This window comes from Corvus moneduloides, chromosome W (genome assembly GCF_009650955.1).
Source record: "Corvus moneduloides isolate bCorMon1 chromosome W, bCorMon1.pri, whole genome shotgun sequence".
NCBI classification, from domain to species: domain Eukaryota; kingdom Metazoa; phylum Chordata; class Aves; order Passeriformes; family Corvidae; genus Corvus; species Corvus moneduloides.
In genome coordinates this window covers 7,459,367-7,481,300 of record NC_045510.1, presented here as the reverse complement: position 1 = coordinate 7,481,300, position 21,934 = coordinate 7,459,367, and the positions used below count along the sequence as shown (strand labels likewise).

The following is a 21,934-nucleotide window of genomic DNA, read 5'->3' as shown; positions in this document are numbered from 1 at the left end:
TCAGTTTAGAACTTCCATGCTGGTTTTGAAATGGTGGCCTCTCTCTACAGGCTTTAAAATAAATTTGAAACAGAGCTTAAAGCTGCACCACAGAGTTCTCTTAGTTCCAAACTCCGCTGAACATTTCCACATTTATGGACTGAAAAAAGAAATTACTCTTGGTAAATCAAGATATAGTTCTATACATAAAAAGACATCACTGATGTCAAAGTTCGAACTTCCAGTGAAAGACTAAGCAAACCTGATAGCTCCCATCAAGTTTACTACTACTGCATAAAGTACCCATTCTTTGTTTAGTTTTCCACAGTCATTCTGAGTGAAGGGCAGTATGTTGGTGAAGAGTATGGGTATTTATAAAACCATTTGTCTCATTTGCAGATAGACTGCTGAAGTCAGCCACTGAAACAGCCATTTTGGCACTGGTAATATGGTGTGCATGGTTCTCAAAGTCCACACCAAGGTTATTTACAGAGACATCATTCATGAAAGATTCTGGGACAGCGATCCCCATTTTCAATCTCTTTGCAGGTCTTTCTGTCTCCTCACTGCACATGTTCCCTGGGTTTAACTCTGAGTGATAAAAGCCAGTCTCAAATAAATTAAAACAATCACTTTCACCATTGCTAGGCAAGTTAAGCAATTCTTCTGTTCCAACAGGCACACGATTAACTGGTGCTCGGGGTAAGCTGTCCATGGGAGGGAAGGCATCATCCAGGCAGTTCACATCTGAAGTGTGACAGACTGTAGCTACACTGTTTGTCAGTGCTGGAAAAAAAGATGAACATAAAATGTAAATGAAATAGTTGTTTATATAGTTACAACAAAAAGTTTGTGGGTTTTGTTTGGTTTTTTTTCCCTTGATTTACCTGTCAACTCGTTGGCAGTGATAGAATTCAGAATGCTTAGCTGTTGATCAGGAATGCTTTCTGTTCGAGTATTAGATGTTAAGGCTGAAGAATGTACTGCTCCACCAAGAGCTTCTGCTTCATCTACCAAACGATCCATGTAGTCCCTTTAAGAATATGGCATTCATAATGGGTTATTTAACAGGAAAACAAGGCCTAAAAATGATGATGGATTTATTCTCAGTTGCCATAGCCACTGCAGCTTTACACTGCAATGATGGGAAGAAAAACTAATCTTTTACATTTACAATTTGCAACAGAAAACATATTCCAAGGACATTTTACTTACGTAACTCCAGGATGATGGTTATACCTCTTCTTTCCAAATCTTGTTTGCTGAGCAAAGTAATCATAACGTTCTGACTTTTTCCACATGTAATAGAAAGCCACACACTCAGCAACTGTTCTGGTTCTTACCTAAAAGAAGGCAAGAAGAATTGATAAGATAAATGCAAAGCATTATGTTTTTGTCATCTCCCCAGTCCCCATATTCCTGCAATATTGTTAGTTTTACTTTTCTAGTATCTGTAACAAACAAATTAAATCAGAAGACCTGAAAAAGAGATCTACGGTTTCAAATTTCTTTACCGAGAGGGTGGTCAAACGCTGAAATGGCCTTCCTAGAGAGGTAGTTGAGGCCTCAGCCTGTCATTGTTTAAGAGGCATTTGGACAATGCCCTTAAAAACATGCCGGAACTTTTGGCAAGCCATGAAGTGGTCAGGCAGTTGGACTAGATGATCGTTGTAGCTCCCATCCAACTGAAACAGTATATTCTATTCTAAATAATTATCACATCTGTTCTATTGTATGCATTATTGTTGTTTAGGTTTGTTTTTTAAACTAGATTGAAACTGTATCTACATCTGAAGTATTTCAGTTCATAACCTACATAGTAATTTTTTTAACTATGGGACAGACTCTCTTAAGAAGTAAAATGCTGAGCAAATGAATTACCCAAGAGAAATGAAGCAGAAAAGACATTGGGTACTTGGAAAATTCTGATCCATAGTGACAGATCAACTCATGTTTTGTTGCACTTTGGAAAAAATATTTTTAAATAATTTCTTTGTATCTCTGGTGAATTACTGTTTACGGGTAAGGTCCATTTAAAATTTGAACCACCCAGATATTTAGCATAGGACAGGTTAAGCCAAGTGTTGAACAGGATTATCTAACTGTTGTTGAACAGCAACCACAACCCTATGAAGTTTACCTGAAATACAACAAAAGCACCAGTCTCCTAAAGAAAAAACTTGTTGTGGTTTAAGCCCCATCAGCAACTAAGCACCACAGAGCTGCTTGCTCACTTCCCCCCCTCCAGTGGGATGGGGGGGGAAGAATTAGAAGGGCAAAAGTGAGAAAACTCATGGGTTGAGATAAAGACAGTTTACTAATTAAAAAAAATGCTAAAAAAGAGGAAAATAAAACCCAAGAAAAACAAGCAATGCATAAAAACCCAACTTCTCACCATCAACCAATTGATGTCTGGCCAGTCCCCAAGCAACAGCAGCCCCCACCCACCAACCTTCACCCCCAAGTTTTATTACTGAGCAGGATGTCATATGGTCTGGAACACCCCCTTGGTCAGTTGGGGTCAGCTGTCCCAGCTGTGTCCCCTCCCAACTTCTCGTGCACTCCCAGCCTCCTCGCTGGCAGGATAGTCTGAGGAGAAAAGGCCTTGACTCTATATAAGCTTTGCTCAGCAATAACTAAAACATTAGTGTCTTATCAACACTGTTTCCAGCACAAGTCCAAAGCATAGCCCATACTAGCTACTATAAAGAAAATTAACTCTATCCCAGTCACAACCAGTACAAAGCCTCAAGGTGGTATCAAAACATACAGGAGATGTACAGAAAGTTTGGAAACACCCATACTGACAACTGTACCAAATGATACATATACTTGATAAAAAAAAAGTCCAATTCCTATTCTTCAGGCACAGAGGAGTTAATCAGAAGCAATTCAGATCAAAATTAGAACTCCTTTGTTGGTCAGAAACCAGAGTACTGATGGATGACTACACTTTCTGAAAACACAAAGAGCTAAGCCCATTTCTGTAGAAATTACACCTTCTGAGTGACAAAAATAATTAAAGATGCATTTTCCCCTCTCACAGCCATGGTATGAAAATAATACACCTCTAGGAGAGGCAGACATTTTATCTAAATTATAACATAACTGCATATATGGAATTAATATAAACAGAAGTTGATTTCAAAGAGAATATATTGACTCATGTTGCAACACCTAGCTTTTCCAATGGCATCAGAGGCAAAATTAGTGTGGAAACACCAAGCTGGTTTTAATATGTTGGCTCTTATTTCACTCTTTTGCATAGCTTCTGAAAAAGGCATTGCTTTTACAAACATTCAGCATCATATCATCTACCAATTCTTCCATTTAACTGTAAAATACTAACCTTGTTTTTCTGTATGAGATGAAAGTCTTTTCCATAAATCAGAAGTGCATGTTCAAAGCTTCTGCATTCTTCTTCTGTCCATGCTGTCATCTCTTCTAGACAATTGCAAAAGTAGCATGATAAATTTATTTTCACTCACTAATCTGTGTGTTGCTAATGCCTGAACATCCACACACTCTAAAAAAAACTCCAACAGTTCAGTTATTTAGACCCATGTTCTTTCCTCTAATGTACAGATATTCTACCTGAAATCTAGTATTCCTGTTTATAGAGACTCATAAAAGACTGATTACTGAAGTATTTTACCCTGGAGAGCAAAGGACATTCAAAATACTTAATAAATTATTTCTTAAGAAGTTTGTCATAAAAAAACCCCCAAGTTTTGTTAAAATCATTATTTTTCTGAATATTCCTTTTTGCATCAGATACAAAGAACAGTGACTGTTGGGAAAAAAAAAAGAGTGAAGGAACAACCTCTGACTTTTTAAAGACAGAAGTGAATTTTAGTTTTACGAATTAAACAAAACAAAAAAAACACTAAAAAGGAATAAAAGCTTTAAAAAAAAGTAGCTCAAACTATTTGAGTAGGTCAGTTTTGTCTCAAGTATTGTTGCTTCCCTATCTTGATTCTAGCTTTGTGTCTATATATAACAAAGGAGGGATATTTCAGGCATCTTACATTCATAATAGTGATCTGTTCAGTTGTCATTTAAAGCCAATGGGGGTGGAGAACAAAAACCAACCAACAAACACATTTCAAAACATTTCTGGGAGCAGACACTGGAACAAAGACCTTGCTGCTTTCAGATGAAGGTGATAATCATTCCATTACAAGTCCATTAATTTTGCACTCCTTACTACAGAATTCTCAACTTCAAAGAGAAGATCCCCATGTAAAGCCTCACTGTTACGAAATTATCTTGGAAGATGTAGATTTTTAACTCCTATTGAGAATAGCAGTGAACTTCAGTGGGTATAGATCATTGCACAATGGTTATTCTAAGAGACAGGCATCAACAGTATTATCATCCTGCACCATTTTAAATGAGGATATAAACCCCATTTGACGTGGGGCCTGGGAGAGGATGAACACTAGTCCTTAGGACAGAATTTGGGTCTCTAACACACAATCTCTCATAAAAGAGCTTTCTGAAACACTGCTCTGATATTCCTTATTGTTTCCTTCAGTTTTATCTTAGATACTTAAGCTTTCACAGCACCAAACTCATAAACATTCTAATTCCCCTTGGATCGAGTTCTGAGTAGGGACTATCTGCCAGAATACAAACTTATACCAGGGTTCATAGTCCATTTCTGATTTATGGAACATGTGTCAAACTACAGGACAAAGAACTGTCTTTGCTAAATGATACACTGATTTTTATTTAAGGGAATAATAAAGTTAGGGATAAACAAGATTGTTTTCCACTGTAAACTCAAGCAAAACTCTCCACATTCTACCACAGACCTACAGAATTATACAGTAGAACCAGTTTAGGGTTGACATAGCACAATGTTAGCACAGTGATGAAGAGTGAGACTCACTCATATTATCAGCTATGTTCTCCTGATTCTCGTATAAATGTCATCAGATTATAATTGATCATAATCTCAAAAAGGTACTGTAATGTGGGGGAGAACTGCCTTATGGGAGCAAAATTACAACTCCTCCCCCTTCTCCTCAGTCTATATCATTCTGAAAATGGCAAAAAAAAAAGGAAAAAAGAAGGAAAGAAAAGATGCAAAATCTGATCCTGCAACCTTTATACGAACTGTAAACTTCCCTAGCAGAAATCTCCATCTGGCCAACAGATTATACCTAATCTGAGTTATATACACCTAATGGGAATTATTGAAAAACACCTGAAGGACAACGCAGTCATCGATCACAGCCATCATAGCTAACAGAGCTTCATGAGGGGAAAGTCCTGCTTGTCAAACCTGATTTCCTTTTATGACAAGGTTCCCCACCTAGTTGATCAAGGGAAGCCAGTTGATGTCATCTTTTTGGATTCAGTAAAGCTTTTGATACTGTCTCTCCCAGGATCCCTCTGGAAAAAATGTCCAGCCCACAGCTGGATAAACACATCATGTGATGGGTGAGCAACTGGCTCATGGGTTGGGCGCAAAGGGTTATAGTTGATGGGGTGAAATCAGACTGGCCGCCTGCCACTAGTGAGATTCTGCAGGGCTCCATCTTAGGCCCTGTGCTCTTCAACATCTTCATAAACAAATTGGATGCAGGACTGGAAGGGATGCTAAGCAAGTTTGCATATGATACAAAACTGTGAGGAGCTGTTGGCTCCCTTGAATGCAGGGAGGCCCTGCAGGGAGACCATATGAAGTTTAACAAGGGCAAGTCCTGGAATGTGCACCTGGGAGGGGACAACCCTGGATGTACAGACAGAATGGGGAATGAGATGCTGGAAAGCAGTGCCACAGAAAGGGACCTGGGGGTCCTGGTTGACAGAAAGTTGAATAAGAGTCAGCAGTGCCCTGGCAGCCAGGAGAACCAAATGTGTCCTGGGGTGCATCAGGCAAAGCATTCCCAGCCAGTCAAGCAAGGGGATCGTCCTGCACTGCTCTGCACTGGTGCAGCCTCACCTTGAGTACTGGGGGCAGTTTTGCTCATGACAGTATAAGAAAGATATAAAGCTAATAGAAAGCGTCCAAAGGAGGGCTATAAAGTTGGTGAAGGGCCTTGAGGGGAAGCCGTATGAGGAGCCGTTGAGGGCACTTGGCTTGTTCAGCCTGGAGAAGAGGAGACTGAGGTCAGACCTCATTGCAGTCCACAACTTCCTTGTGAGGGGAAGAGGAGGGGCATGGACTGATCTCTTCTCTAGTGACCAGTAACAGGACCTGAGGGAATGGCTGAAGCTGTGTCAGGGGAGGCTTGGGTTGGATATTAGGAAAAGGTTCTTCACTCAGAGGGTGGTTGGGCACTGGAACAGGCTCCCCAGGGAATGGGCACGGCCCCAAGGCTGCCAGAACTTGACAAGCATTTGGTTGGATTTTTGGGGTGTCCTGTGCAGGGCCAGGAGTTGGACTTTGATGATCCTTGTGGGTCCCTTCCAATTCAGCATATTCTATGATTCTATGAGTAATCTGTGCTAAAGACATAATGGAAAAGGGATGTGCTTATTAATCTTAATCTTACTCGTGTTTTCTACCCCCTCCAAAGACATGTTTCTTAAAAAGCAGATACTATCTCTTACCCTGAGATGCCTTTCCATTTGAGCAGTATCTCTCAATTGCTTCTTTAACATTATGGCTACTCTTGAGAAGTTCATATAGTGCCTATAAAATAGAAGTTGTCTTTAGAAAGAGTTAAAGTTTCCAAATATCCTATCTAAATTTCTGAAACAACCCTTTCAGTGAACATATCTAATGTAAAAAGAGGATATATCTTTATACAGGATGAAAATGTTAAAATAATCAAAAGCAAAACCATCCAAATGTTAAGGCAAGGTTTAATTAAGCAAATGTAAAACATTATATGTAATAATTACGAAAGCTGGATTTGTCAACAGCACGTCAACCGGAAACATCATAGATCACACTGCCAACATTCAAATACTCAATTTTAAGCATGTGTTTAAAATTAAAAATAAGATCCTGACCCCAGTACCATCCAATTAAAAAAAATATTGCTGCCTTTATAATACAAGGCAGAGAAAGAGAACACATTAATTACAAAGCAATGTGTCACAAATGGAACAGGATATAAAATATACTTGTTCATTGTCACGTGTATGTAGTCCTTCAGGAATTCTGCCAATCATATTTTCATTTCCTGCTCTTAAGGAGGTTTCAAAAAGGTATTCTTTAACTTTACTTTCTGAGATCACATCAGGTTTCCAAAGTAAATGGTCTTCATTTTCATAGGCTGTTAAAACAGAATTCATTTATGGCAAGTGTGACATTTTTAAGGCTAGAACATAAAAAGCTATTTCACAAAGAACAGGAATACAGAAGTAATCAAATCAAGCACTGTCATGCCACTTTCAAATTGCAGCTCATTTTTTCCCCCAAAAGCTTTAGTTTAGAGAGAGACTGCAGTGTGGTATGGTGAAGAGATTCAGGTTCCATGAGGATGAGATAAGGGACTGGCTCTTGAGACAATCTCTACAGAGGAGCAGCTTGTTGACAGCTAGATGATTCAAGTCAAATTATGCATATGTATTAATCTTCATATAAAAAAACTAGCAAAGCCACTCAGTTTTATTCAGCTGTTTACAACAAATAAGCTATAGTTTACAATAAAATGTGTACTTTAATATTTCAAATATTGCATATAAAATAAAAAAAAGAGGTGGCAGCTAACTGGTCATTTTCTACTAAAATTTGCTAAAACTTACTGTCTTGGGGTGACTTTGTGATGTGTATCCCATATCGCTGCCCCATGCCCAGAAATTAATTTTATGCCTTTCTATGCCTTTAAACTCAGCCTGAGAGGGGGGAGAAAAAAACTGAGCAAAACTTTTTCAAAGCAGTTTGCAGCTTGTTCAAGGTCACACAGAGATAGAGATTTTTTTTTTCAGCTGCGGCAGGAGAACGAGAGATAAGGGAAGCACCCAGGTTGCTTTTCTTTCCAGCCAGCTTTCGGCAGTTTTTTTTCCTCAGCTCCTTTTCCTCTGGAGAGTTGAACTTTTGTTTTCCTGGGACTTCGTTTTTTTTTTCCTTTTCTCTCTGCTGGACTGTTTCAACATCAGAATACATTGGGAGGACTTTCTACCAAGGCCTTGGCCCTGGAGGTGGGCCCACCACCCCGTCCCAGCTCCAAGGAGGGGGAGAGAGAGATCTACGGAAGGACTCTGAAATTTTCCCAGGTTTCTCTCAGCAGATCGAGAAGTTTTATGATTTAGCATCATTATCCCTTTTCCTGTGTGTTTGTTCAATAAATAGTTGTTATCTCTTTCACTTTCCTTTGAGGAAATTTTTTTTTTTCCCAAACCTGGTGGGGGAGGGGTGTTTATAGCCTGCCTTCTCTCAGAGGATATATTTCTAGATTTGGCCAAACCGGCACACTTACTTAACAGAATGGAAATCTAGGTCTCAATGTGGTAATTTCTTTTTCCATTCACTAACAACTGAATGCTGTTAACAACTTGTATGTTCCATATTTTACAAGCAATCAGGATGTATAGTCCTCCTTCATAGTATACTGAAATCATGTATGCACCCCTCAAGTAGCTTATTTGAAATACATTGGAAATATTTGAGAGTTGGCCTGAACCCTTGTCTATGCATACATTTAGATTCTAGATTAAACTAAATCCTTTATTCTGATCAATAGATGTGTTTACACATAATGCTTTATGTACTCTCTTGGCAATACAAATTAGAGTTATTAAATTCAAACACACCCAAGTATAACGGCAGTTACACTAGAGGAGATGAAGAAGATTCTCAAATCTCTCATATAACTGCAGGAAAGAATATTAAGCTAAGGTGAAGAATAAAATTACATCTCCTAAAGTTCTGTTATGACTTAAGAACATTGAAAGCTTTTAAACAGACATGTTACAAGTGTAAGGTTTATAGAAGAGCAAACTGCTTTCTAGCACAATTCCAATAGCTGGGACTTCACAGCAGAAATATAAGCTCCTGTTTGCCATCACAAACTCTTCAGGGAGTACAAAAAAGGCTTTTACAGAATCCTCCACTCTCTCCAACATTGCTGAGCTCAGCTTCAATCTCCATTATCAAGACAACCCAGCACTTTTTTGCTGGAATCCATGCCTGATATTCTCAAGAGGAACTCCTCAGGCTCTCCCATCTGGTAGCTACCTCTTTGCTCCTGGCTATGCCAGTGAACAATACTCTCTCTGGTTCTCTCTAGCACCAGCTTGTTCCAGAGAAAGTTGTCAGATTAATGCCTTCCTGATCATCCTCTGGTTATTGGCCCTTCTCTAGTTCTTGACCAAGGAGAAGTCAAGATGTGTAAATAGTAAAAGGACTATTCAGATAAAACTGGTTTTCACTCTTCTATTTCTTACAACCAGTAAGCATCATGCTCAAATCATAGAAAATAGAAAACTTCCATAGATCTCTTAAGCAACACAAGAGATGTTCACTTGCTAATGCTTCCAGCCAGTGAAGGTTTCTAAAGGTACCAAATGAAACTCTATTAAATAAAGTTATTTCTTCTACTCTGGCACAATTTCAGTTTTTAACCTAAATTTACACAGCAATAACATCATACTTAAAACATCTTTTTTTTTTAAAGACAAGGTATATCGAGACCTACATCATCTGCTCATGCTATGGAAAATTCAAATAGTTCATTGCTTTGTTTTTCATAACCATTTTGTAACCCACACTGTCGTGCTTGCTAAAAAAGAAGCAAAGAAAAATACTGAAGATCTTCAATGTAAACTTACATGTTCATAGCCCAGTTATGATACCCTGATGAAAATATTTACTTCTTGACCCACAGTTTGTCGCCTCCTAATATTACTAGATACTTCAGAATTAACAGTGTAATCCACTCTCCTATGTCTTCTCGAAAATATCCTCTCAAAGTTGTAGAATCACACTTTTAAGATATAATTATGTGGTTGCAATACTTCAGTTGACTAGGGGTTTTTTGGTTGGTTGGTTTGGTTTTTTTAACTAAGTCATTGAATTTATCTTATAAATTTAAATAACATTTTTCCATTAGCTGCTATGTATAAATATAAGATAAAAACTAAAACAGAATAACTTACCCTTTTCATTATCACTGTATCTGCCAAGGTAAGGTGGAATTTCAGCCTGATACTGTGAACCAAGCATTATTTCCTGAAGATGTAACAAAAATCATAAGAAAAGGGTATTACCTTAATATTCTGTGCATGGAAGCATTACAAATTCCATTAACATGGGATTTTGCAGATAATTTCAGAATTAAGGTACTATTTTAGATATGTACTATAAATTTTAATGCATTTTTTTAATAGTAAAAGTTTTCTTAACTTTTTCTTAAGATATAGTTATTACCTTTCTCAAATCTTCAGATGAATTACCATTGTCTGCCTCTATGTCTTCACCATCTGATTCCTTATCTCCATCACACGTAGTGTTTGCTTCAGACATAAATAAGTTGGTTTTAGCTAGGAAGAATTTTCAGTTCAAACACAGAACTACAAGATATTCTTTACTTTTGAGAGGAGCCCTGCTTTTATTCTGGAAGACACTCATCACCAGTCTGTTGATCTACATTTCTATCAAACTAGAATTAAGTTAGAAAGCATTGGTGATTTCATATTGCAGAACTGAAACATTTACCATTGTTGCAACTAAGACAATATTTCTAATAGTCAAAAGGAAATTAGATCATTTTTCTTCATTAATTTTCTTCAATAAATGCTTACACCTTATAGAAAAGGTATGAGAAAAACAGAAAACTTCCAGGGCTATGACTTAGCCATGGGTTAATCACAAAGAAAGTAAAGTTGAAGGCAAGTCTTTATTACCTACTGAAGCCTTTCATCTGAAGTTTTAATTGACATTCAAAACATTCCTTTAAACAAGGCTACTTCAGCAAGGACTAAAGATATAGTAGATACACAGAAAACAGAATAAGCAAAAGACAACAAAAGACTGCTTACTCCTCTTTAATATTTTTTTTCCTTAGGAAGAAATACAGCAGAGCACTCCAAGTAATTCAAATACAGTACTCCACAGAATAACTCATATTTTAGAATTTGGAACTCTGTGGTTCTGGGTTCTGAAGTAAATCTATTTTTTTATTTTATCCCCAGCAGAATGGAATCTATAGTTCTGATAAGATAAAAGCTATTTCATATTCTCAATTTTCAGTAATAACATGCTCACAAATAGGGTTTCAATTTTAGCTTCATCACAACTAAATAGAATCATCAACATCAAAGACAATATCCAAGACTATAGACTGAGGCTCCTCTCCTGTAGTCATTACTAGAATAACCAGTCTCTCTTTTTGCTGTTAGAAATAGCAGGCAAGAAGCTAACATGAATGCGTGAAACAGCAATATACCTGGATAATAATATGCAATTATTTTTTCCAATTAATCCAAATTCAACAAAATGGCCTATGTGTTAGACTTATCTTAAAATTGAATGTTATCTTAAGAGAAATGGACAGGGATCGGAAAAAAAAAAAAATGGAACTGTCAAAGCACAGAAAACTGACATTTCCCTCCCTGACATGGTAGATATTTGATTTTAAAATGCCCAATCAAAATTTCTAATAGAGAAAGAGCAACATTCTGATAGAAAAACCACGATAGCTGAAAGCAAAGATGACTGTTTCTTAATCCTGAGTAAGATGAAGGAGCTAATAATTCTTTCCATAAAGTTGCCACACTTTCAGTGTCATATTCATTAACAGTTCACAAACAATGTTTAAGTGCCAGAGAGATTGGGGTTTGCTTAACTAAAAAAGGGCACTATAATTTTTAAAGGTTTTTGTATCTCTCTCAAAAATGCCTTACATTACACAGTCAGCAGCATGCAAAGGGCTACAATTGCTGATGATTGAGACAGCACATGCCCTTTATCATCCCCTTTCTCTAGAGGGATGAAATCCCCCAGAAAATGCTCAAGATACTTGCCACATTAAAATTGTGATTAAAATCCTCCACATTGTCTATTGCAGTTCATTTGTTCACTGGTGTACTAGAGTTGGAGCAATGAGGAATATCTTGCCAAGGTTGGATAATTGAACCAATGGGTCTTGGATCTTTCCCATAATAGTTCCACAGGTAGTAAAATTTTGGTGGTCATGGGTTAATAGGCCCCATCCCATATAAAAACACTTTGGCTCATGAAGTCCTATGGAAAACCATTGAATGTGTGAAGGGAAATAATCACAAAGAAACCAAATTCCAGTTCACATCCATAGGCTGAATAGAGGAGTCACTGGCTTAAAAGTAGCAGCAAAAATTTTAGTAGAGAAACACTAATTTAAAAGAACATGTTACATATTCATGCCATTCACCAATGTACAGAAAATTACAAAGAGTGTTCCTTGACATACATTAACTATTAATTATGAAAAACGACTGTATTTTTAGAAAAATTAATTGTGCTTCTGCTTTGAGCTCCATATTAAATATAGGTCTTTTAGGTAATCAATAATACCAACCAAAGACAATATTCATGTACAACATCCTGCAAAGCACTGTTTCTCAATCCCACTCTGCAATTTTGATATTTTAAACTAGAAAGCTATATAGTTCATAGTATATGGTAAGACTTTATGAGTACTATTATAAAATTAGGTTTCCTACATCTTAATGGCCGAGGAAAGAAGTCAGTAGCCTCATGTGAAGTAACTGATGGTGTCAAGTCATCAGCAGAGGACTGCGTTTCTTCATCATCACCTGACAAGAGGTCTTTAGCTATTTCCTCCTGTATCATTAAAATAAAAAAATAAAACTTCAGACTATTAAATATAGACTGGTGAGCATTTAGATTCAACAAATTGCAAGTCTCATTAATTAAAATGAATTATTTTACCATAAGCAATTTTAGCAGACTGCTCACTATTAAAAAGCTAATCCACTTCTAATTCTCAGAACAAATATAACCATTCATTTCAGAGTTGAACACAGAGGTTTATTTCCCCCTTGTCTATTAAAATAAATGCACAAGTAGTAACCTCTGCAAGCATCAAATCTCAGATGTTCATCCAACTGCTTTTAAATAAAAAAAGTGAGTGGAAACATTTAAAATTCTGTCATTCTTTATATCACAGATACCCCTTAAATTCAGGGGGGAGGTGGGTAATGGGTGAACAAACAAAAACCCAAACCAAAGCCAGGCATTTTCATAGATTTTTCCTGAGAAGAATTACAGATAATAAACAAAAGATAATAAAGTGGAAAGTGGGGGGGGTGGGCGAGCAAGAGCAAGCAAAGGGGAGGGCAAAAGAAAGGGAGGGAGCGAGAATGGGCTTCCTCCACTACCAGACATGCTTGAACCCCTCTGTATAGTGATTAGGGAGGCAAAGAACTGTATTAGACAAGAAGCCAGCTACATTTCTGTAGCCTCAACACAATGGTGACTCCTAATGAGAATCAGATGTGCAGAGCCATCATTATACTCTACTTTCTGTGGAGTTTATAATTTCATCATACTTATGGAAAGCAAAAAAAAAAGACACGTACTTACTACCTACAGATTTTATAATACAAACTACTAGCTGCATGCCTTATAGCCAATTATCAGATTCATCTCAGAATTCAAAGTTAGCCTGTGAATCATAAAAACTGTAGTTTTGAGTTTCTATATTCAACAATGCGATACATATAGTAATTGCACAGAAAACAATCTCTCTCTCACCCTCCAAAGATGATATTTTTACAAATTATATGCATTTGAAAGAAACATTCCAAAGCATCCAGTAGTGCACTTTTCAAGTTATCCACAAAGGTTTGATACATGACATGTATATTCGAAGCCAGAATTATTATTTCTGGACATTGCATACATTAAAATAAAATACAGAACTTTTCAGAAAAAAATCCCACTTGTATAAAATAAAAAAAAAGGAAATCTATTTAAAGTTCTCTGAATGTTTTAGAAGAACCATTACCTTATTCATTTCTCAATTGTAATAATATAATGCCACTAAAGTTGCTATGCATTTGTGTGATAATTATAATTAAATTCAGATCCTAAATATCTTTGAAAAATAATTAAAAGTACAATCACAGAATCATTTAGGTTGGAAAAGACCTTTAAGGTCATTGAGTCCAACCATAAACCTAACACTGCCAAGTCCACCACTAGTACAGTAACTTAATTGTACGTTGAAATTGACAAAGATATGTATATTGTAACATCAAGAGATAGTGAAATATAAGTTAAGGTCACACGGATTTCTACTTTTAAACCGTAATACAGGGAAAAACAGTTTTGACTTACTTTATCTAGAGTCATATCTGGAAGCTCATCTGCAAGTTCACTTGGAGAGCTACCCACACTGGAACCAGCCATAACTGGAATTGTGGGTTCATAGCCATAGAATGCCAGCAAATCTTCCAATGGCATGTTTCCTTCCTATTACAAGAAGATTTACAAATATTTCAACATATTGCCAAATACTTGTAAACAATTCAGGCCTAAAAGGATAAGACATATTTTGAAAAACAAAAGTAAAAAACAAACAAGAAAAACTTAATTGAAAGCAGGAATCTTGATTAAAGATCTAAAATATTTTCAGGCATGAGACTGAAATAATTCATAACTGTGTCTCTTGGCATATAATGAAGTCCCATTAAACTATTGAAGAAAACCATTTAGTGGATGAAACTAAAGAGTAATTATTAAAAATTTGCTCCTTATCTGATTCATACTGTAGAACATGATTTGCCTATATTTCTTCAAGACAGAAGATAGACTAGGAACATTAACAATCCCCTTACAAGAAAGAAATGCAGAAAAACTTGAAAACTTTAGTCCTATATAGTTACAGCTGCAAGTGTGCAAAACACCACAGAAGTAAACCAATGTAGCAATCTTTTATCCCTCCTTTCCATCTTCTGCATATTTTATAATAACTGTAGAGAAGGTGGTGTAGTTTAACCCCAAGCAGCAACTAAGTACCACACAGCTACTCGCTCACTCCTCCCCAGTGGGATGGAGATGAGAACTGAAACGGTAAAAGTGAGAAAGAAACTCATGGGTTGAGATAGACAGTATAATCATTAAAAATAAACTTTTTTTTTTCTTAATGCAAGGAAAATAGGAGAAAAAAGAACCACAACAAAACAAAGAAAGAGGTATATAAAACCCAAGAAAGACAAATAATCCAAATGAAAACAATTGTTCACCACCAACCAACTGATGCCCAGCCAGTCCCCAAGCAGTGGCTCCCCACCACCATTCAGCCACTTGGCTTGTTTGATCATGGCATACTGACACTGAACCGTGCCATAAATCAATTAACATTTAACATTCATGGATAACCTGTGCAGTGGCATCAAGTCAAGTCCACCTCTCAATCATGAGTCCATTTGTATGCTGCATCCCTTCCTACATATCCTGATGTGCCATGGGCCCATCAAGCTATAAATAGGTCACCCTTCTGTTCCCAGTCCAGATCCACCTGAGCCACTTCAATCCCAGCAGCCTGATCCACCTGCTTATTGTTTCAATGTTCTTCAGTGGCCTGACTCTTGGGTACATGAGCATCTACATGACGTACCTTCACAACCGGGTTCTCTGGCCAAGCAGCAATATCTTGCCACAATGCAGCAGCCCAGATGGGTTTATCTCTGCACTGCCAGTTATTCTGCTTCCATCGTTGCAACCACCCCCACAGGGCATTTGCCACCATCCCTAAGTCATTGTAGAGATAAAGCATTGGCCATTTTTCTCATTCAGCAATATTTGTAGCCAGCTGGATGGCTTTCACCTCTGCAAACTGACTTGATTCACCTTCTCCTTCAGCAGTTTCCACAACTCGTGGTGTAGGACTCCACATGGCAGCTTTCCAACTTTGATGTTTTCCTACAATATGACAGGATCCATCTGTAAACAGGGCATATGGCTTTTCATTTTCTGGTAGTTTATTATATAGTGGGGACTCTTGAGCCCGAGTCACCTCCTTTGGCAACACTGAAGTTTCGACCAGTTCACAATCACTTTCAGAATTCCTGGGCGGTTGGAGTTTCCCATTCAAACCCATTGTGTGATCAGTGCAACCCACTTACTCCACGTAGCATCAGTTGCATGATGTGTAGAGGGGACCCTGCCTTTGAACATCCAGCCCAACACAGGAAATCGAGGTGCCAAAAGGAGCTGTGCTTCAGTATCAACTACTTCTGAAGCATCTTGAACTCCTTCATATACTGCTAATATTTCTTTTTGAGGCTGCCTCTTCTGATTTGCTCTCCTGCTTCTTGTTAGGAGAAGCTTCTTCATCTCTTACTAAACAAGTTGACTTCTGCTTCCATTGTTTCTGCCTCTTTGGAATAGCCAGGGAATCTTTTTTTTTCCCCCAAATAGTCTATCACTTCATCAGGATTCCGCACTTGTTCAGGACTGAAGTTCCAGACCATCGGAGGTGTAAACCTTTCTAGACACCTGTCCATATTCTCCCATGTGCCTTGCCACCCATAACCACACTGCCACAGGGCCTGGGTCATATTCTTAAATAGCTTGTTAACCTCATTAAAAACTGAAGCAATATTCCTAAGAAATACAAATAGAAGTATTTAGACTACCCAAGGATGTTCAAGATACTGAAGTTATTGTAACAAGGGAGAAAACATGACAAAAGGTGGTGGTGAAGGTGCCATTCTGTATTACCTCCACAAAAAAAATCTCTCAGAGGAAGAAGTATAATTGTTAATTGTCTCCATGAGATGGTACCTGAAGTACATTAATGGCTTCAGTACAGAACCCAAATACCAGATTAAGCTCAAGGCCAGTGTTTTAATAATAAATCTTGCAGGCAAAACATCACTAAGCACTACAGAGCATAGCAAACTGCAAAATCCAACACCAATCTTTAACACGTACAGCAAAAAAAGAGAGCATGGCATAGATCAGACAAGCTAATATCAAGAACAGATAAATCAATATCATGACCAGCAAATGTTAACAGATGTAAATTCTTCCTAATATGTTACGGTCAAATATGTTATCTCAAATCATTTGTGCCCTGTTGTGGCTTAACCCTGGATGGCAACTGAACACCACACAGCTGCTCCCTCCCTTCCCAATGGGATGAGGGGGAAAGAGAATTGGATGAGTGAAAAAGAAACTTGTGGGTTAATATAAAGACAGCTTAATATTTAAAAAGACATAATAATTTTTAAAAATTGTAAGGAAAAGAAAAAATAAAAAGAGGGGGGAAGTAAAGCCCAAGAAACACAAGTTATCCAAATGAAAACAATTGCTCACCACAAACCGACCAATGCCCAGCCAGCCCCCGAGCAGCAGGGCAGTGTGAGAAGCAGAAAAGGCCTTGGCTCTGTGTAAGCTTTGTTTAGCAATAACTACAACATCAATGTGTTATCAACACTGTTTAAGCACAAATCCAAAGCATAGCCCCATACTAGGTACTATGAAGAAAATTAACTCTCCCAGACAAGACCAGTACAGAAAGTAATAGGAGAAAAACAGCTAATGATACAGAAGCAAAAATCAAGAGAAAGGCTTGGTTTATAACTTCTTTTTTCCAACAGCTTTTGATCCAATTATTTTACTAAATATCATCATACTTGCATCCTAACACAATTAATAAAACAAACCATGGAAATTTTTTTAGTTACCTGATTCAAGTTATCAAATAATTAGAAATATTTTCCAATAATTTATACCTTTAAAAATTATGTTACCTTAAAAAATTTCTTGTTGAACTTGTACACTGATTAAATTACTTGTTTTCTTTAATCAACTAAGGTCTTAATTCTGCAAAGACTTTACACAATGGGTAAATGCAAATTCATGTCCAAGTCTTTCCAGGATTGGGACATAAAGTACTAAAGTGTTTAAGATGAGTGGCTCTCAGTTCTTTTTCCTTCTTTTATAGAAGCAATAAGATCATATTGTGGAGTACCAACTCCATTTTAACCACCAGACTTGGCAAGCTGCTTCGCTATTATAACTGCAAGTTCATAATTAGCAAAAATATAATTGTAAAAGGTAGCAAGGCAAAACCAAAACAAACAAAAACCCCAGAAGTTAAGAAAATTTGTTTTTAAATGGACTACAAAAGCACAGCCTCCTATTTAATGCTAAAAATTACACTTTCCTGGAAGTCTGTTGATCAAAATCTGCAGTTATGCTGAGTGGTGTAAGTGGGTCACTGAATGGTAATGCAAGCAGCATCAGTTTGTGGCTATTTAGCATTCAGCAGGCATTTAAAACGGGTGATGCACTGACACAGATGAACAAGAGGTAGAAACAGAAAAAACATGTAATTAAAGAATGTAAAAAAGAATAGGAAAAGCCAAGGAGCATGCTGGTCATTTTGTACACCCAGCAAATGCCAAACTGATGAAACTGAGACATGGAACTACAATTTATGTAGCAAATGAATGTGAAAAATGTGTAAAACAGGACTGTGCTTCCAGATTGGAAAACCAAAATCTGACCAACAGAATGAAACACAGCTAGCTGTCACTTAATGTACAATTTAAACTTATTTCCAACTTATAAAACTTAAAAGTGACAAGTGATATTAGATAAGACTTTAAAATCTGCTTCAGTAATTTCTTTTCCAAAGTGAAAAAGTTATTAAATGAAAAAGATGAATCTGAACTTAACACTAATAACTTTGAGAAGCTAAGGTCAGCCTTTTTGTGAGGAAGCACTGCTATATCCTAACCAAACCCGATTTTTTTCTTTAAAAAAAACCTCCAAAGGCATTTTGCAGAAAATTGCATTATACAATACAAACTAAAGAACAGGTTGAATGTTCTTTTCACTAAAAAGCTACTACATACATGGACATTTAGGAGAGAGCAAGTCACTCTTACCTTTTCTAAATCTTCAATTTCAGAGCTGAAATTTTTGTTTTCTTCCATAATTTCCTCCTCTTCGTCAAGAGTTCGTTCATCATCATAATCATGTACCAGCATTTCAGCAGAAGGGTCAAAGTCATGATCCTCAGAGGATAAAGAGCCAACTATCAAAAAACCCTAATTTGAGTAATTTTTTTTGTATACCAACACATGAAATTACATCACAGGAAAAAAATAAGGTTGCATGAGTCTTTACATACATAGTTAGAACTCTCAGTGGAATAAATGGAACAAATTCTTAACTACCTGAAAAATTCAACTATTTTAGCTGGCCTTCCCTTTTTGTATTGTAATAGGTGGTTTTCTCTCTTGCAGTATAGAGTACTTGGGAAAAGTATCTAAACTACTGAAACAAAGTTTCAGAAAGTACAATACCAAATTAATATTTTACTGAATAAAAGATTGTTTTAAAGATCCTGGAAATCATCATTAAAGTATAACATCCACATGTCACAAGATTTCAGATGCTGCAAGACACTGATTTATAGACTCATTCTATTTATATCATTTATATGGTAACTAGCATAGCTTTTCACTAATTAACAGCTAACTTAGGTTGCAAACTAGTTTCCTAACAACAGCAAAATAAGCAGCAAGACTCACTTCAGATTAGTCTCACAGATGAGATCTTTTAATAAAACTAATTTAATTCTTAGCAATTGATCTAAAAAGGAAGAACAAACATAGCAGTTTCAAGAAATATAGAGGGAAATATACCAGAAATAACAAAACATTTCTAATGGATCACAGTAATTAACAAGTCATTATGACAGCTCCATGGTCCAACAGACACTTTTTCATTACCCAAGAAGATACTCATAAGTCATAAAAAAGTACTGTTGTTATTTTAAGTGCATTTGTTAGAAAGCACTATATTAAACAAGTTTTTAAGATGCAAATATGCTGCACAGCAATGTCAGTGTTCTACAATGAAAATTACTGAAATGCAGGGTTGTTTTGTTCTTCAATGTTCACTTTCTTAAGACTTTCATGATGGAGAAAAGAAACAGACTAGGATATTTCTCTTTCACCTCTGGTTTCCCCTTCTAGTTCTTACAAACTAGTGCTCAGCCAGTGCCAAGAGCAGGTACACAGAAGCAAATGCATTCCCCAAATATTTCTCATGAGTAGCCCTGCTAATGTTAAATAGGCTTCCATGTGTAAATATTCCAAAGAACCTTAACAGCAGTTAAAACCTTAACAATTACATAACATCATGATTTTAAATGTTTTCTGATATTATCTAGAAATCAAAAATTTACACAACCCTGCAGTTATCAGGAACAGAAGTGATATCTCTCCAGGCTACATGGTTTTACTGAGATGCTGACTTAAAAATGCTACAAAACTTTACTTTCATTTTGGGTTCTGAGCAGCCAATTACTAACTGTGACCAGAGGTAAGGGAAGAACTCCACAGAGCACATCTCTTAAAAATCAGGCAGGCAGTTAGTTACTGAAAATGAAGCGTTAGGAGAGCTACGAGGCAACAGAAGGTAAGTTTGGAAAGGAGGAGGAAGAAGAGAGCAGCATGCAGGCAGCAGGCTAGGTACTGGGGCAGAAGGTGGGCAAAGACGAACCTGGGCTCGAACTCCCAAAAGAAGCCTGTGGGGAGAGAAAAGTGAGGTGAGACACGGGCTCCATCCAACCCAGCAGCAGGTAGGGAGTTTCCATTTCATGCCCCCTCCCATCCCCTCCCCATCAAGAGCTGCTCCCTTCCCCCGCCAGCCCCCGCCCTACTCGCCCCTCCATCGTGTTCACCCTCTCCTATCCCTCCTTCTCTCGTTCGTTCCCTGCCTGTCGCTCTCCTTTTTTCCTCCTCCCCTGGCAAAAGCCCCCCAAGTAACCTCGCCTGACCCGGCGCTCCCACTCCTTCCGACCCCGGCGGGACATGACAGTGGCAGGCAGAGGGAGCCGGACCAGCAGCCTCTTCCCCGCTGCCAGGCCAGGGCTCGCTTCTCCTCCCTCCCGCCGAGCGTTTCTCCATCGCCCGCGCTGCGGCAGCGCCGCCGCTGGCCCGTCCCGCACCCTCCATGGCTCGGTGCGGCGACCGCGCGCCCGGCCACGGCTTGTCGGCCGCCCGCGGGCGGCGAACTCGGGACCCGCGCTGCGCGGCACCCGCCGTGCGGCCTAGTCGCGCAGGATCCCAGTGTCCAGGCGTTGCCAGTCACCTCGCTGGCCACCCCGCGTCGCCGAGCCGTCCCAGAAGCGCATTACGGGGATGGTGAGGCGGGTGATGAGGGCCCGCCAGCAGCGGGACCCCGCAGGGAACCAGCCGAATTCCGACGCCCCAGCCCGCTTTCCCCGCTCACCTCCGCCATATTGGGACGATCGAGCTGAGCAACAGCGTTGCGCCGAGTGCCCGGATGAGGCCGCTAAGCCAATGGCAGCCGCCGAGTTCCAGCCGGAGACAGCCAGGGAGTGAAGAAACTGAGGGATCGGCAGGACTGAACTGGGGCGGAGGAGGTAGTGTCGGGACCCCGCCTCCAGCACCGCCGCGGCCTCCCGCCCTGGCTAGCGAAGGTGCTCTGCCTGCCCGGCCCGGAGAGGGCGCTGGACACCCGCCGCGGAGCCTAGGCTTGAGGGGCGCGGCTCCGGCCGCTGTCCTCTCCTCGCCTCGCCGCCCGCCTGGGGAAGCCTCGGCCAGCAGAAGCTGCCCGTCACGGGGCGAGGTGAGCGGCTCCGGCCGCTGGGGCCCTGAGGCTGGCTGGAGCCAAGGTAACTCGGACGTCCCCTGGCCTCGGCGCCGTGCCGCACCTGTCTGAATCAGCTTGTCTGTGACTGCCGCGACTCGCAGTCCTGTTCCGGGGCCGGGAATGCTGTGCGGAAACATTACCCTGCGGCCAAGTAATACCCGGGTTTGTGACCTACTCTTCACTCCGTATTGAGCCCCTTCCTAAGTGCTGGTGTGGAGTAGTTATGCTTACACCTTACATCCTAAGTGTCTGAAGCAGAAAACAAAATGTCAAAGCCTTCAAACCTTGCTGTTGATGATTGCCTGCTGTGGGTTAAACAGCGAAAGTAAAATTTACTTTGCAGTGGATATTGTATCTAAAAGTTGAGGCATTTTATGTACAAAGTAATATCTATTCCATTTTTAGTGG

General features: G+C 38.9%; 1 protein-coding gene across 1 annotated transcript; it reads right to left on the bottom strand.

The window, feature by feature from the left end:
* Positions 1 to 307: 307 nt before the first annotated feature.
* LOC116437381 (mesoderm induction early response protein 3-like) lies at positions 308 to 21,166 on the bottom strand. Its single transcript, XM_032095048.1, has 13 exons — positions 21,143 to 21,166; positions 20,411 to 20,435; positions 18,787 to 18,935; positions 14,222 to 14,356; positions 12,583 to 12,703; positions 10,310 to 10,395; positions 10,039 to 10,111; positions 7,063 to 7,214; positions 6,544 to 6,625; positions 3,329 to 3,423; positions 1,195 to 1,322; positions 867 to 1,012; positions 308 to 765 (listed from the first exon to the last, which is right to left on the bottom strand). Exons 1-13 carry the CDS (start codon positions 21,149 to 21,151, stop codon positions 308 to 310), a joined length of 1,659 nt encoding a protein of 552 aa, XP_031950939.1. The 5' UTR covers positions 21,152 to 21,166.
* Positions 21,167 to 21,934: the final 768 nt, after the last annotated feature.

Coding starts and splice junctions, on each gene's coding strand:
- LOC116437381 (XM_032095048.1), bottom strand. Junction 10,112..10,309: donor CATCTGAAGATTTGAGAAAG/GTAATAACTATA, acceptor TTACATCTTCAG/GAAATAATGCTTGGTTCACA. Junction 1,323..3,328: donor ATCTCATACAGAAAAACAAG/GTTAGTATTTTA, acceptor GCCTTCTTTTAG/GTAAGAACCAGAACAGTTGC.